We start from the raw sequence: 15,834 nt of genomic DNA on the forward strand, positions 1-15,834 counted from the left end.
CAAACAGCAGGGTGACTACTTGTCTCCCTTTTAAATAGGCAGACTGACTGATTATGAGTTTGGAAACACCTGTGATGTCAATTAAATGACACACCTGAGTTAATCATGTCACTCTGGTCAAATAGTTTTCAATCTTTTATAGAGGTACCATCATTTTTGTCCAGGCCTGTTTCATTAGTTTGTTTTTTTAAATAATTATGTTAATCAACAGTTCAAAAGTGATGGCTGTTTTTGATTATTTAATTTTCAATAAATTTTTATTTATTGTTACTTTTGTGAGTTTCAAGTGATTTCAGTGAGAATTGTGGGTTTTTCCTTCTTTAACTGAGGGGTAACAACAATTTTGTCCACGTGTGTAAGTTGCACTGTGCCATTATTTGCCTTAAGGTAAGGGTAGTCAATATAGCTGGCAACATTGGGACACTTCATTTCAATCAGCCCAAACTGTGCCTCCTCTTCTGGGTCAAAAACCAAACCATCCGGAGATGCACCAAGCCAGGGCGCATCGGGGTGCACTACAAAGCCACATGAGTAGTGATTGACCTTTTATATTTGGCATTACTCCCATATGGCATCGGCTTCTAGTTCCAAACCCCTCTTCATGGCTGCAGTCTGATGAGTACCTTTTAAAATTCGATCCGCCAGGATCTCTTTTGAGGCCTCACCAACCTGACACACTTCTCAAAAACGAGAGGCTGTAACTCTTGGTCGACGCAGGCTGTGCCACTCAGGACAAAGGCTCTGTTTCCTAGTGGCCCTCTCTATCTGACGGGACATCTCTAGTGTCACTTCCAAACTCTGCAGATGCAGCTGCTGCTTCCGTGAGCAGACAAATGGAAAGTCTGGTGGCTGAAGCTTGTACCCATCCAGAGGCAGCAAAGGAGGTGGTGAAGCATCAGCATGAAAATGTTGGACTGTTGCTTTGGCTGGTTGCTGATAGGACAAGGTGCTCTCCACCTGCACCTTGCCAAATAGACAATCAATCAAAGGAATGGTCGAATCAATTCCCATGCTGCACACAAGAGGTCGATCCACTGGTGGGAAGCCTTCATAAACCTCTGCGACACTCAGGACGGAGAGGTCTGGCAGAGCGCCGTGGAGGCCCTTGTAGAGTTTGCTCCTAAATATAAAAGAAAATATTTTGTACTTTACAATGTAAAAAAATCTAATAATCCATATATATCTAAATATATATCTTATGAAATTACATGGTTTCACAAAATTCAAAAAGTGCAATCACAATAAATAAAACTGTGCAAGGATTTACCTGATGTAGTGGGAGGGCCAGTTGCCCCACTACGTAGGATTTATGTCTAGCCTGATCACTCAATGTAATAACACTTGTAATTTAATTGTAAGTTGTAGGTCTGAAAAATCTATGTCTCACCATAGAATCATCAAAGGAATTCCAGGAGCCAAGTCTTCAGATGCCACGAAGAAAAGTGTTTATTCTTGTACAGACACAAGTCAAACACATGAGAGCGATCCCGGGACCCTTCTGACCTCTGGTCAAAACGCTCAATCTTTTATACAGTTTGGGCCAGGTTTGGTCACTCCCCTGGCCCTTCTTTCCTCTACCTGTGCCAAATTTCATTTTACACTATTAATACATAGGGTTAATTTTTTTAATGATGTCTGGAACATCCCTAACTCTCCAGAAAATAATAAGACTGAGCTGGCAATCCCTCAAAGGGAGAGACCCTCCCTTTAGCACAGTCCCCATGCCGTCTCTATGTTTTACCTTCGTTATTTTCAGGTACAACCAGGTATAGCCAGGTTCACAAGTGCAATACAGGTCATACTGACAGTACATCAAATTCAAACATCAGGTTCATAAATGCAGCACAGGTCACTCTGATATCACACAGCTCTAAATTGGTAACGGCGTCAGCACAATTTATTACACAACACTGACTCCCTCTGTTGATTTACGAGTCTTTGGCTTGGCAGAGAGAACAGCCATATTCTCCACTGGGCCTGGCTTTACTCCCTTTCATGAAAAAATATATTTTATGTGTTTTTTATGTCAATTTATTTTGAAAGGTCATTACTCTGCGCTGCTTTGTCAGAAATACGTACGGGTGGTTTCATTTGGTAGCAGACATCCTAAAGTTTACATACATGTGTTTGTTCTACTTCTGTATTGTTTATCCTTGTGTCTCGGACCATTTAAACAAAAGTGTCTCAACTTACCTCGTTCTCCCATATTATGTAATATGTGTATATATCTATATCTATATCTATATATATATATATATATATATATAATTGAATTATTCCTTTTTTTGGATAACTCACCAGAACTCGCGGCTTATGCCACTTCTGCTCCCCGTCAGTGCAGCTCAACACAGGGGGCACAACAGTCAATTTTAGACTGCTGTAATGGGCTGCTTGGTAAAGCAGTGCAACCCCATGGTTACACAGACCTTTCCCAGCAACACAGGAACAAGTGTGGTGCACCAGCTCAACATTTTCTGCTACTTTAAGGAGCACCTGCAAAATAGACATAATTAATTAAGAATATGCATCTAACTAGAGAAGAAGAAAGCATACACCACTGGTCTTTATCTACTTGAAATTAGTCATTCTCTAACTTAATTCTTAATATGTTGTCCTCATCCAAAACTGTCCATGCTTTTTACAATACAAACTTTTTTTTTTTTTTTTAGTTTTTTAGGTTAGTAATATACTTCTTTATGTACTGTAGTCAACACCATTACTGTTGTCAAAGTGAAAATAAATCCTCTAATTGCAGTCATCTGAGATATAAAAACACTTTAACACAACAGCTCAAAACTGCTCTGTCTTCACCATACACTGAGTCTGTGAGGCTTTTCAGACTTCCTCATTGACCTGAAGCATTCTGCCCTGACCACCACCTCTCCTGAGCCCTGATCTTTGTCAGACACTGCAACAACAGCTTCATTAAAGTTAGTAATTGGTTAGTACACTAAAACAAAAAAGATTAGCAGCAAGACTTAACCAAAGGGGCTAGCACATTTTATTGTTTGCTGGCTAAACTTATTACTATCTTATTTTGCTACAATGTGTGTTAATTAGATGAATAATCATTGTATCAGTTTTCCCAAAGGTTAATGAAAATCATTAAGAAATAGGAAAACAGGTGGTCACAGCAAGATTAGAGCAAAAGAAAAAAAACAGAAATATTGGGATAAATAAACTATATGTAGCAAATAAACAATGGTTCATACCGTAAATGATTCATTTTATTGATTATATACTTTTAAGTCCAAATCCAACCATATTGTAATTGAAAGCAATTGAAAGTAATTGAAACCTCGATTGTTAAAGAAAGGAGAAGGTGCGCTTGTCCTTAACCTCCCGCTGCAATTTTTTATATATTTAGTATTGATCTATCCATTAATCTGGAAGAAAACACTGTGCTCGACCAAATAAAAAAATAGTTTGTATGCACCTTTTGCAAACGATGACATTTCATAATCCTACCAATGAGAAGAAGAAGGCAAAAAACTTTTAAGTAACTAACGCTAGCAAACAGAGTAAATAAAATACATCTTGTCAGATCTTTCAACTGTAATTTTATGTAGACAGAATTTTATCTTACCTACCTATTGACAGTAAATGTTATATTGAAGCACATACAACAAGTAAATACAACAAATGTAAGTTTGCGAAGCCCCAATAGTTAAGTTCGCGAAAGTTAACATGAGAAGCGCTCGTCACTTACCTTCGAAGTTGTGGATATATTGGGAAATATAAAATTTAAATCCCTTTTCCCGTTTACTTTGGGGAGCAGATGAATGCTCATCAACAATACGATGAACATCGTCGACAGAAAGTTATGGTAAATTACCAAGACTTCTTGTAAAAAACAGCTCACTGCTGGCTCCATCCATTTTGTCAGCGCTGATGAGGGGGACCAGAAGTACGTTCTCACCTGCTCGAGCTTTAACTGGACGTAGCTGTTGCTAACGTGCACAGAGTAAATCAGTGGTGAGGTCGTGGCAGGGACAGCGGGGTGGGAGAGACCAGAGCAGACGGAGTGTCCAGAGCGGGAGGGGGAGGGGGAGATTGGAGCAGACGAGGAAGTCCAGAGCAAGAGCGGAGACCGATCAAACCAGACGGGTGTATTCCATGCAGATGTGTCTCGGGCAATGACCCAGCACCGAGTAGTCAGAAGAGCCAGGCTTTAAACGCTGCTGACTGCAGATTGTGTGCGGCTGTGCTCCTTGGCAGCCGCACTCAGAGCCCTAGAGATAGTAAGAGTTGCGACACTCCCATAGGGTGCCGTTGTACGCTTTCTTCCAGTCTACTTCCTGGTTGTGGAGGCTTGTTTAGTTCCAAGCACCACTTCGATAGTGATAGCCACCGTTCATTTGCACTGCAGGTCGTTGAGTATATGTGGAGGTAAGTTGATGAAATGCCTACCTCTTTTGAATTGTCAACTGCCTATATTTTATCAGAGGCTCTTTATGATGCATATGCTGAGCTTTATTTGTATTTGCGCAGCGTAATTATATATATTTTTTATCTTGGTAGACGACCGAGTTTCTGCTACTTTTTTTAGCTCGACTCTGTTAGCTGTGAAGTTATCTCCAGGGATATATTGACGGATTAATTGTTGATGAGTCGCTACCTCTTTTTAATTTTAACGTCTTTATATTATATCAGAAGCCCTTTGTGGTGCATACATTTATCTGTATTTGTGAATATTGGCAGATGACCGACTTTCAGGCATTGCCATGTGCTTGTTAGCTCTTCTTTGAAAGCTACCTAGCTACATCGCTACCTCAATTTAATTGTCAAGACTACGTCCTTTATATGAGACCCTTTATAATGCATAAACTTATACTTGTAAGTATTTAACAAATATATTTATTAATATCTATCATATCTATCTATCCGCCAGTATCCCGAGAGCCCTCACTGAAGACACGAAGACCCTCATCAAAGAGTACTAATTAATAATAATTAGTTATAATAACATTATAATACGCTACCCGGTGTGCAAAGTGTTGAATCTGTTTTCTCCCTATTTTACTTCATCTACTTTTTAGTGTCCAGGACACACATGAAGAGGATGTCTCCCCACACACAAGTCATTTGATTTTTTTTTCTATTATTTCAAAAATAATTGTAAAAAATAACATGTTGTTGTTTCTCCCATTGTCAATAAAACATACTATTTCATTCATCAAAGCATAATGAGTTGTTATTCTTGAATATATATATTTGTGTATGTCTTAAAATGGTTATAGTGAGTCAACTCCTGCCTCATCAGAAGTGGCTGGACACTATCTGCTGAATGGACTGTTGTTACTCTGCTTTTCAATAACTCCCAGACTACGGGTAAGTGAATCAGAGAAATACAGACATTGTCTGGAAATACAATAATCCAGCTGGGCAAAAATTAACATCTTCAATCATCTTACATTTCTGTGTAAAAGTGGATTTTCCATGCTAACACGAATGTGAAACATTCCCTCCAAAACCCCAAAAGTGTCTTTAAAATATGTCACCTTACAGCTCAAAATGTAAAACTGACATTTACATACATACTCCAATGAATTAATAATCAAACAAGTACTTGGAGGTGTGATTTTATTCCTTTTTTACCGTGAAATATAATCGCCGCTCTCAGTCATAGAAGGAAATGACAGCGCTGCCTGTTTGGAACTACTCAGGCTTACATGAACCACGTGACCACCCCGCTGCGAAAGCATGAGTGTCGCAACTCTTACTATCTCTAGGGCTCTGGCCGCACTCAATCAGCCAGGCTGCCAGCTGGGCAGGAGAGCCGCACAGAGGAGAGAGGGGCCATGACAGTCAAAAACAAAGTCCTGCATTAATTTTGTAAGAGATGTCAGTGTATCAGTGTACTGACATTTACTTAATATCTGTTCAAGGTGGAACTTTAATTATAATGGCGGATATAAACTCTGTGTTAGTGGAGGCAGTGGTGTCTGTGGTGGAGACTGTTCTTCAGTAATCCGCTCTCTGTCTCAGTCTGAGATGTTCACGCAGTTTGGATGATGATTATCTGTAAGAGGCCAATAACAGCAGATGTAGATTAAGTGGTTAGAAATGTGTTAATCAGTGTGTCTTTGTGGTAAATATGTGATGTAAACTGTTAACAGCAGAGTGTGCTGCAATCTTTGTGCCTCTCAGGTGTCCATATTTACCAGGTGATGTACGGCTGTGAATGGGATGATGAGAAGAATGAGGTTAATGGTTACAGACAGTATGGTTATGATGGAGAAGACTTCATATCATTGGATCTGAAGACAGAGACATGGATCGCTCCAAAGCAACAGGCTTTCATCACCAAGCAGAAGTGGGACAATAACAAAGCTCGAACAGCATACTTGAAGGACTACCACACCCGGATTTGTCCTAAGTGGCTGAAGAAGTATGTGAACTATGGGAGGAGGTCTCTGATGAGAAAAGGTAAAATCACATGACCTAATTTAATGTCTTTGAAAACAAACCCATTTGCGTCAATGTCTTATGTAGTTTCACATTATAAGAAACAACTCATTGTGTCTCAGTTTCCAGCATTTCTGTCATTGTGTCCCTTTTCTCCCTCTGTTATCTTTGTCACTCCTAAATATTTATCACCACTTTAATGTCTTCTTTTGTCTGCCTCCTTGTCTGTCTGTCTCTTTTACTGTCTTTTCACAGCTTTTCTAATCTTCTCTCACCTCTGTTTCATGATTCTTCATGTCTTTCTCCTCCTCAGTACCATCTCTTCCTTTTCCTTAATTACATGTACCATTTAAACTACATCAAATTTAAATGTTGACATGAGTACTCAGTTAATCCAGAAACTATGAGCTGTCTTTCTCTTCTCTCTCCAGATCTTCCCTCAGTGTCTCTCCTCCAGAAGACTCCCTCCTCTCCGGTCACCTGCCACGCTACGGGTTTCTACCCCGACAGAGTCGACTTGTTCTGGAGGAAAGATGGAGAGGAGCTTCATGAGGACGTGGACAGAGGAGAGATCCTCCCCAACCATGATGAAACCTTTCAGATGAGTGTTGACCTGAAGATTTCATCAATCCCTGCTGAAGACTGGAAGAAGTACGACTGTGTGTTTCAGATGTCTGGTGTCAAAGACGACGTCACTAAGCTGAACAAATTAGTGATCAGAACCAATGAAGGTAAGACTGAAATCAGACATTATGAAGGCGAAAAAAACACATTTAGTTTTCTGTAATAATTCTGCACTTCATGTCTTTTTATGTGTCTTGGATGGAACTTCTTTTTCCTCACTTTGTCTTTTGGTTCATTTCTTTCATATTTATTTTTATATGTAATTTTAAGGTTGATGTCAATATTTCACTAATACATCTATTACAAACTCCCAGAAACCTCAAAAGTAAAGGGAGGAAAGTGTTTTAACAATTACATACAGATTTGGTTTACTTTTATCTTTAACATCTGCCTCATTTATTTTAGGGCCTTTAGAGACAGAATATGCTTGGATCTTTTGAGGCCTTTTTGGTGTGTCACCACAATTAGTAAATTAGATTTTGACTGGGATTCAGATGATTTTAGTAATCCCCAAAGGGAAAATGATGTTGTTATTTCAGCATTTATATTCAATAAAGAGGTAAACAATAAGATAACACAGAATAATAGGGTATAAAGGGAAGGTTAAATTGATTTAAATTAAAACTAAGTAAGGTGAAATCAGATATAAGCATATAAAATGCAATGTAGAGAAATATCAATAGAATATATAAGAATGACAGTTATATTATTATTGTTGTTTTATTTATCTTTTTAAGAGTATACCGAAATGTACAAATAAGAATGTGAATTTACAGCCACAGTGTTAATAAAATGGCTGGACAGTTGTAGAAGAGAGGTTTATTTAAGTAATTAGACAGTGTATGTTTTGTATCTTAGGCTTCGGCTCTCTTGATGTGTATTTACAGTGCTAATAACATACACACTACCAAAAGTTTGGACACACCTTCTCATTCAATGCTTTCTATTTATTTGCATTATTTTCTACATTGTGAATTGATACTGAAGATTAACATTTTTTTTGTCTAAAACATAGTTCCATGTGTATTCTTGTATATTTCAGATGTCTTAAATAATGTGTGAAATATTTAAATAAAAACCATTGAATGAGAAGGTGTGTCCAAACTTTTGATTGGTAGTGTATGTGGGACAGAAACCAGCACAGAAACATGTAGCTCAACAAAGACAACAAAGCTGAAAGAATAGATGGGCACAGACTCTCCAATTATGTCTGTGTTAGTTGGAAACAAAATAGAAATTACCAACAAGAACACAAGCACACAGTATCTGTAAACTAAATCTTGATTTCACGGGACTGTCAGCTGTCAAATTTGTTTTTCTGTTCTCACCTGCTTGATATGTTCAGGTTGTGATTTGTTTGTTGTCATTTGCTTGACAGGAAGTCCTCTCGCCCTGATCATCCTCATCTTTGTTGCTGCTCAGGTTGTTCTTATTTTTGCTGTGACCTGCTTCATTGCTTACAAGAAGAAGAATGGTAAGAGAACTAAACACGTTTTCCTTCAACGTTTTGACTCTATCTACTTTGCAAAAATGAAGTCAACCTTCAGTCCCAGTACAGTAAAATCCATAAATTATCGCTGCAAGTCTCACAGCTACAGCTTTATGAAAATACAACTACTGTATACACACGTGGACAAAATTGTTGGTACCCCTCAGTTAAAGAAGGAAAAACCCACAATTCTCACTGAAATCACTTGAAACTCACAAAAGTAGCAATAAATAAAAATTTATTGAAAATTAAATAATCAAAATCAGCTATCACTTTTGAATTGTTGATTAACATAATTATTTAAAAAAACAAACTAATGAAATAGGGCTGGACAAAAATGATGGTACCCATAACTTAATATTTTGTTGCACAACCTTTTGAGGCAATCACTGCAATTAAACGATTTCTGTATTTGTCAATGAGCGTTCTGCAGCTGTCAACAGGTATTTTGGCCCACTCCTCATGAGCAAACAGCTCCAGTTGTCTCAGGTTTGATGGGTGTCTTCTCCAAATGGCATGTTTCAGCTCCTTCCACATATGTTCAATGGGATTCAGATCTGGGCTCATAGAAGGCCACTTTAGAATAGTCCAACGCTTTTCTCTCAGCCATTCTTGGGTGTTTTTGGCTGTGTGTTTTGGATGGTTGTCCTGTTGGAAGACCCATGACCTGCGACTGAGACCAAGCTTTCTGACACTAGGCAGCACATTTCTCTCCAGAATGCCTTGATAGTCTTCAGATTTCATCGTACCTTGCACACTTTCAAGACACCCTGTGCCAGATGCAGCAAAGCAGCCCCAAAACATTACTGAGCCTCCTCCATGTTTCACCGTAGGGACAGTGTTCTTTTCTTCGTATGCTTGGTTTTTGAGTCTATGAACATAGAGTTGATGTGCCTTACCAAAAAGCTCCAGTTTGGTCTCATCTGTCCAAAGGACATTCTCCCAGAAGCTTTGTGGCTTGTCAACATGCATTTTTGCAAATTCCAGTCTGGCTTTTTTATGAGTTTTTTTCAGCAGTGGTGTCCTCCTTGGTCGTCTCCCATGAAGTCCACTTTGGCTCAAACAACGACGAATGGTGCGATCTGACACTGATGTACCTTGGCCTTGGAGTTCACCTTTAATTTCTTTGGAGGTTGCTCTGGGCTCTTTGGATACAATTCCAACGATCCGTCTCTTCAATTTGTCATCAATTTTCCTCTTGCGGCCACGTCCAGGGAGGTTGGCTACTGTCCTGTGGGTCTTGAACTTCTGAATAATATGAGCCACTGTTGTCACAGGAACTTCAAGCTGTTTAGAGATGGTCTTATAGCCTTTACCTTTAAGATGTTTGTCTATAATTTTTTTTCGGATGTCCTGGGACAATTCTCTCCTTCGCTTTCTGTTGTCCATGTTCAGTGTGGTACACACCTTTTCACCAAACAGCAGGGTGACTACTTGTCTCCCTTTAAATAGGCAGACTGACTGATTATGAGTTTGGAAACACCTGTGATGTCAATTAAATGACACACCTGAGTTAATCATGTCACTCTGGTCAAATAGTTTTCAAACTTTTATAGAGGTACCATCATTTTTGTCCAGGCCTGTTTCATTAGTTTGTTTTTTTAAATAATTATGTTAATCAACAATTCAAAAGTAATGGCTGTTTTTGATTATTTAATTTTCAATAAATTTTTAGTTATTGTTGCTTTTGTGAGTTTCAAGTGATTTCAGTGAGAATTGTGAGTTTTTCCTTCTTTAACTGAGGGGTACCAACAATTTTGTCCACGTGTGTATGTTACACTTGTCATTAAAGAAGAGGCGAAGAGGCAGCTTGGCGGTCCCCAGTGTATTTATCGATCTGCATTTCACCAGGATGGCACCACGGACGGCCGCCATGGTGCTTTGGTGCGCTCTGTTTTGTCTTGTTTTGTTCAGTAGTTTTATTTTTTGCCATGCTAACAGGAGGTCTCTCACCAGAGATGAACTCCTGAACATCAGGGCTACAACCCCATCTGATCTAATTCCCACATTCATGGCATCATCTGTGGATTTATGTGACATTCTGGTCAAAGGTGCACTTACCTTTGCCAACACTATGCGGAAAACAAGCCGGGGCGCTTGTGTGGCTTCATACTCCAGTGCCGGAATTTTTTCTCTCCAACGTGCGCTCTCTGAGCCATACAATGGACAAACTTCAACTGCGGTTGGGAAAAAACAGAGACCTCTCATCCTCATTTGCCCTCTGCTTCACGGAGACCTGGCTGTGTGGTAACACACCGGACTCTGTGTTGCAGCTGGCAGGGTTCCAACTTCTCAGAGCGGACCGGCAAGCGGATCTCTCTGGCAAGAAGAAAGGCAGAGGTATCTGCTTTTACATCAACTGTAGTTGGAGTAACGATGTGACTGTGATCCAGAAACACTGTTCAGGCGACCTGGAATTCAATTCACTTCAATTCAATTTTATTTATATAGCGTCAATTACAGTCAAATCATCTCAAGACGCTTTACAGAACCCATATGCCTGACCCCCAGAGCAAGCCCAAAGGCGACAGTGGCAAGGAAAAACACCCTTTTAACAGGGAAGAAACCTCGAGCAGAACCCGGCTCTATATAGGGGGGACCCATCTGCCTGCTGGCCGGTCGGGTTGAGAGGGACAGAGGAGGGCAAGGGGGAGGGATGGGAGAAGAGGGAGGGGTGGGAAAACAAGGAAAGTACAACACACATTTGGATACATGCATGACAGGATATGTGATAGAAACAAAGTATAAGCTAACATTGAAAACTGACTCATAGTTTACTCTTATGATGTACGGCTCTGACATTAAACATACTCCATATATAGCTAGCAGTAAAATTCAAACAGTATGTAAGTTAGCATAACAAGTATAGTGAAGGCGATGCAGAGTTGACTGGTGGAAAAGGGGAGTTGGAAGCAGAGGGCTGGAGGAAGGTCAGCAGCAACATCCCACAGTGGACATGGTGGAGACTAGACCAGCTGGTGGAACATCAACCGCAGATCTGAAGCATCCAGCTCTGGGACCAGGGACACTCGGAGAAATAGCACAGGGGAAACAGAGTGAATGTACTGCAATAACGGTATACATATTAAACGTAAAGGTAGATAGAGAAGGGCTCAGTGCGTCAAGAGAAGTCCCCCAGCAGCCTAGGCCTATAGCAGCATGACTAGAGGCAGAACGAAGGGATGACCAAGAGGGAGTCAGCTGTGCAATGAAGACACAAGCCGAACCCCTGTGGGTCACCCAGTCAGCCCTAACTATAAGATTTGTCAAAAAGGAACGTTTTAAGCCTGGCCTTAAAAATAGAGAGGGTGTCTGCCTCCCGAACCCAAACTGGGAGCAGGTTCCACAAGAGAGGCGCCTGATAACTGAAGGCTCTGCCTCCCATTCTACTTTTAGAAATTCTAGGAACAACAAGTAAGCCTGCAGTTTGAGAGCGAAGAGTTCTACTAGGATAATATGGTACTAACAGATCCCTCATCATTAACTGCAAACCATTCTACTCGCCCCGAGAATTCACTTCTTTCATTCTGGTCGGTGTTTACATCCCGCCAGCTGGCAGCACGCAGGAGGCACAGCGCGCTCTAGCTGACCAGATACAGTGTGTGGAGTGAAAATACCCGGACTCTCTGATTATTGTCCTTAGTGACTTTAATCAGGGAAATCTCACTCACGAACTCCCCAGATATAAACAGTGTATTAAATGCCCCACCAGGGAGAATACTTTGGATCACTGTTACACTACCATTGAAGACGCGCTTTGTGCAAATTTCCCTGCTCATTCACTGTGCCTTTAAGAGACGGTTTCTGTTACGTCATGGCTGCCCCCATAATGCATGCATACTGCTATTCCAGAGGGAGTGGCAGCGGTGAGACGGCATGCCTCAGAATTTTGTGTGTTCTGACTCGTGTTGTGCGTAATTGCCTCTATAACCACACACACATACAACCACACATCTTGTTCCCTCTTTGTGGCGTGGATTAAAGACTCTATATCCCTACCTCTGGACTCGCTGCAGTCTTTCTGACCGAAGACTTAGGTCAGACTCATGTAGACCCAGCACACATTCAGCAATATTTCACAAGTGGTCCTTCGAGCCGGATCTACACGAGCTGCGCTATGGCCACATCCAGAGACTATGATGGGCAGCCACCCCTGAGTCCCCGTCCCAGTAGAGTGCGTCGCATTCCCGGACATCTGGAGGACTTCCAGCTTAGCTACCCCATAACACGTCTTCAGCCCCCCACAGGGACGCCAGTATTACCTCCGCCGCTAAGATATGCAGTGCCTCCAAGCCCAGATAGATAGTCTACTACATCAGTACCTGCTTATCAGTCAGTGGAGAACACTGGGGACAGAATACAGCTTTTGGAGACACGTTGGCAGGCCATAAGCCAACAGATGAGAGAGCTAGAAAGGGAGATGAGTGCTGTCAGATTAGCTTCATAGCCACAGAGTGCTTTGGCTCACCCCTACTACCCCTACAGCTATGCTGCACAGCCACCACAGTACAGCAGCCTCCCTCAGTTAGACAGAATCTACCCATCCCCAAGTCCGACCGTCACTCCAGTAGCAACATCTCCATCACGTCCTCAGGAACAGGTGATCCCAGTCCAGTCTCCTCAACCGCTGTCTACCCTGCGTGTATATCCAATGCTCCCGGTATCTCCACTTCCGCCAGCACCGCCTCTGCAGCCCCCTCCAGCAATTGTGCCGGTTTCAGCACCAGGGACAGCTCCGGTTCCCCATGCTGTGCTTACCGCACCACTACCTGCAGCAACCCCAGCTCCACTCACAGAGCACGAGGAGCAGTGGCCTCCGCCTCCGGTGGATTATTCTACAACTGCTCTGTTGCCACCACTGTACGATCCCACACCCCCAAGTGTCTCAACACTGCCGATACCTGCCCCTACTGAAATGATGTACAGTGCGCCTATTTACCCTCGATCCTATTCTGCGCCTGTCTCTTCCCAACCCATGCCACAGACTGTATACCACTCTATATACACTCCCTATGCAGCACCGGCTCCAGCAGTATCAGTCAGTCAGCCTCCTCAGTTTCCTGTCAGCATCAATACACCCAACATGATGGAGATGGCTATTGCATCCTCGTATGGTATTCCAAAGCCAAAGTTGTCCATCTTCAGCTCAGGGAATAAGAGCGACTTCCTCATGCTCAAGAAGGGTTTAGACAGTGTGCTTGCACCACATAGCCATTTAACTGAAGACTACAAATATCAAGTCCTTCTTGACCATTTGAAATTCCCTGCAGCCCTGCAGATCGCTAAGAGGTATATTAATAGTACCACTCCATACACCAGTGCCATGACTGCCCTCCAGCTGAGATACGGCCAGCTCCGACAGTTGGTGCAGGGAGAACTGAAAGCAATCCTGAATGCTGCTCCAGTGAAATCAGGTGACTACCAGGGCATCGAGGATTTTGCAGCTGCAGTTGGCACTCTTGTGGGCATGCTCAGCACTATGGACGGTCCATCATCTTCAGAGCTGTGTTGCAGTTCACATGTTGACACTTTGCTCACCAAGTTACCCCCCAGCTTTAGAGACTCATTTGCTGAGCATTGTATTAATCGGGGAATAATTCAGAGCTGCAGTGATAGAACATATACATTTCCTGACTTAGCTGAGTGGCTTGAACGGAAAGTACAAACCCTGCAAGTGTCCCGTCGCATAGGAACAAACTCCACTGAGTTTAGCAATACAGACAACAAGGAGAGAAGGACCAGTAGACATCAGAGACCAAAGTCCACTGCAGTGCTACTCGGCTCCACTCCAAACCGAGAAGCGCAACAGATTCAAACCCTACTGTCCATACTGCAATAACCAAGAGCACTACTTAAACGCATGTGCAGAGTTCACAAAGCTTCCAAAGAAGCAAAGGCCAGCTGGATCAAGGAGAAGAGGAAATGCTGGAGATGTGGCAGAGGACATTCACCAGATAACTGTACATTGAAGAAACCCTGCCCCACATGTGGAGAGCAACTGGACTCGCTGCAGTCTTTCTGACCGAAGACTTAGGCCAGACTCGTGTAGACCCAGCACATATTCAGCAATATTTCACACGTTTCATGCCGTGCCCCGCGCCCCGCTGGGAGAGTCTGACCACATCATGATTCATCTGATTCCTGTTTACAGGCAGAGGTTAAAACTCTGCAAACCTGTGTTAAGGACATCAAAACAGTGGACGAGTGACGCTGTGGAGAAGCTACAGGCATGCTTGGACTCTACGGACTGGGATGGTTTCAGGACTTCCACCAACAGTCTGGACGAATACACAGACGCGGTGACATCATACATCAGCTTCTGTGAGGACAGCTGTGTAACATCACGCACTAGGGTGAGTTACAACAACGATAAACCCTGGTTCACCGCGAAACTCAGGACACTCAGGCTGGAGAAGGAAAGGGCGTTCAGAAGTGGGGACAGAGACAGCTTCAGGGCAGCTAAGCGTGAGTTTGACAAAGCAGTGAGAGCTGCTAAACGGCAGTACGCAGAGACACTCCAACAACAGTTCTCTGATCACGACACCGCTTCTGTCTTGAAAGGCTTGCAAAAAATAACCAATTACAAGCCATTGTCTCCCCACTCTACCAGCGACCTGTGCCAGGCAAACCAGTTGAACGAGTTCTACTGTCGCTTTGAAAGGCAATGGTCAGTTGACGACCCCATCCCCCCACCTCACACCTCCAGCCCACCTCTTCACATCGGCCCCATACCCCACACCCCAGCAGGGGCTCAGAGCCCCCCACAGTCTAACACTCCAGACCCCCCCAGCCCAGAGACCCAGCTCATTACACAGGAGAGAGACGTCAATAAGCTATTCAAGAGGCAGAAGCCCAGCAAAGCAGCAGGACCAGACTCTGTCTCCCCCTCCACCTTGAAACACTGTGCTGATCAACTGTCTCCAGTCTTCACTGACATCTTTAATGAATCACTGGAGACATGCCACATTCCAACCTGTTTCAAGACCTCCACCACCATCCATGTTCCGAAGAAGCCAAGACTAACTGTACTTAATGATTACAGATCTGTCGCTCTGACCTCTGTGGTGATGAAGTCTTTTGAGCGCCTTGTGCTTCCTCACCTAAAAGCCATTACAGACCCTCTTCTGGACCCCCTGCAGTTCGCCTACAGAGCCAACAGGTCTGTACACAACGCCGTCAACCTGGCTCTCCACTTCATTCTGCAGCACCTGGACTCAGCAGGAACCTACGCCAGGATCCTGTTTGTGGATTTCAGTTCTGCTTTCAATACAGTCATCCCTGCCCTGCTCCAGGACAAGCTCCTCCAGTTGGGT

At 42.7% G+C, this 15,834-nt stretch overlaps 1 protein-coding gene across 1 annotated transcript in view; it reads left to right on the top strand.

Moving 5' to 3' along the window:
• Positions 1-15,834, top strand: part of LOC110947454 (BOLA class I histocompatibility antigen, alpha chain BL3-7-like) — a 349,371-nt gene that overhangs the window by 23,478 nt on the left and 310,059 nt on the right. Inside the window, exon 2 of the mRNA XM_051956033.1 lies at positions 6,151-6,429. Within this exon, the coding sequence (XP_051811993.1) occupies positions 6,151-6,429 (279 nt within the window). The remainder of the gene's footprint in view (positions 1-6,150; positions 6,430-15,834) is intronic.

Source organism: Acanthochromis polyacanthus, chromosome 11, assembly GCF_021347895.1.
Source record: "Acanthochromis polyacanthus isolate Apoly-LR-REF ecotype Palm Island chromosome 11, KAUST_Apoly_ChrSc, whole genome shotgun sequence".
Classification (NCBI taxonomy): Eukaryota; Metazoa; Chordata; class Actinopteri; family Pomacentridae; genus Acanthochromis; species Acanthochromis polyacanthus.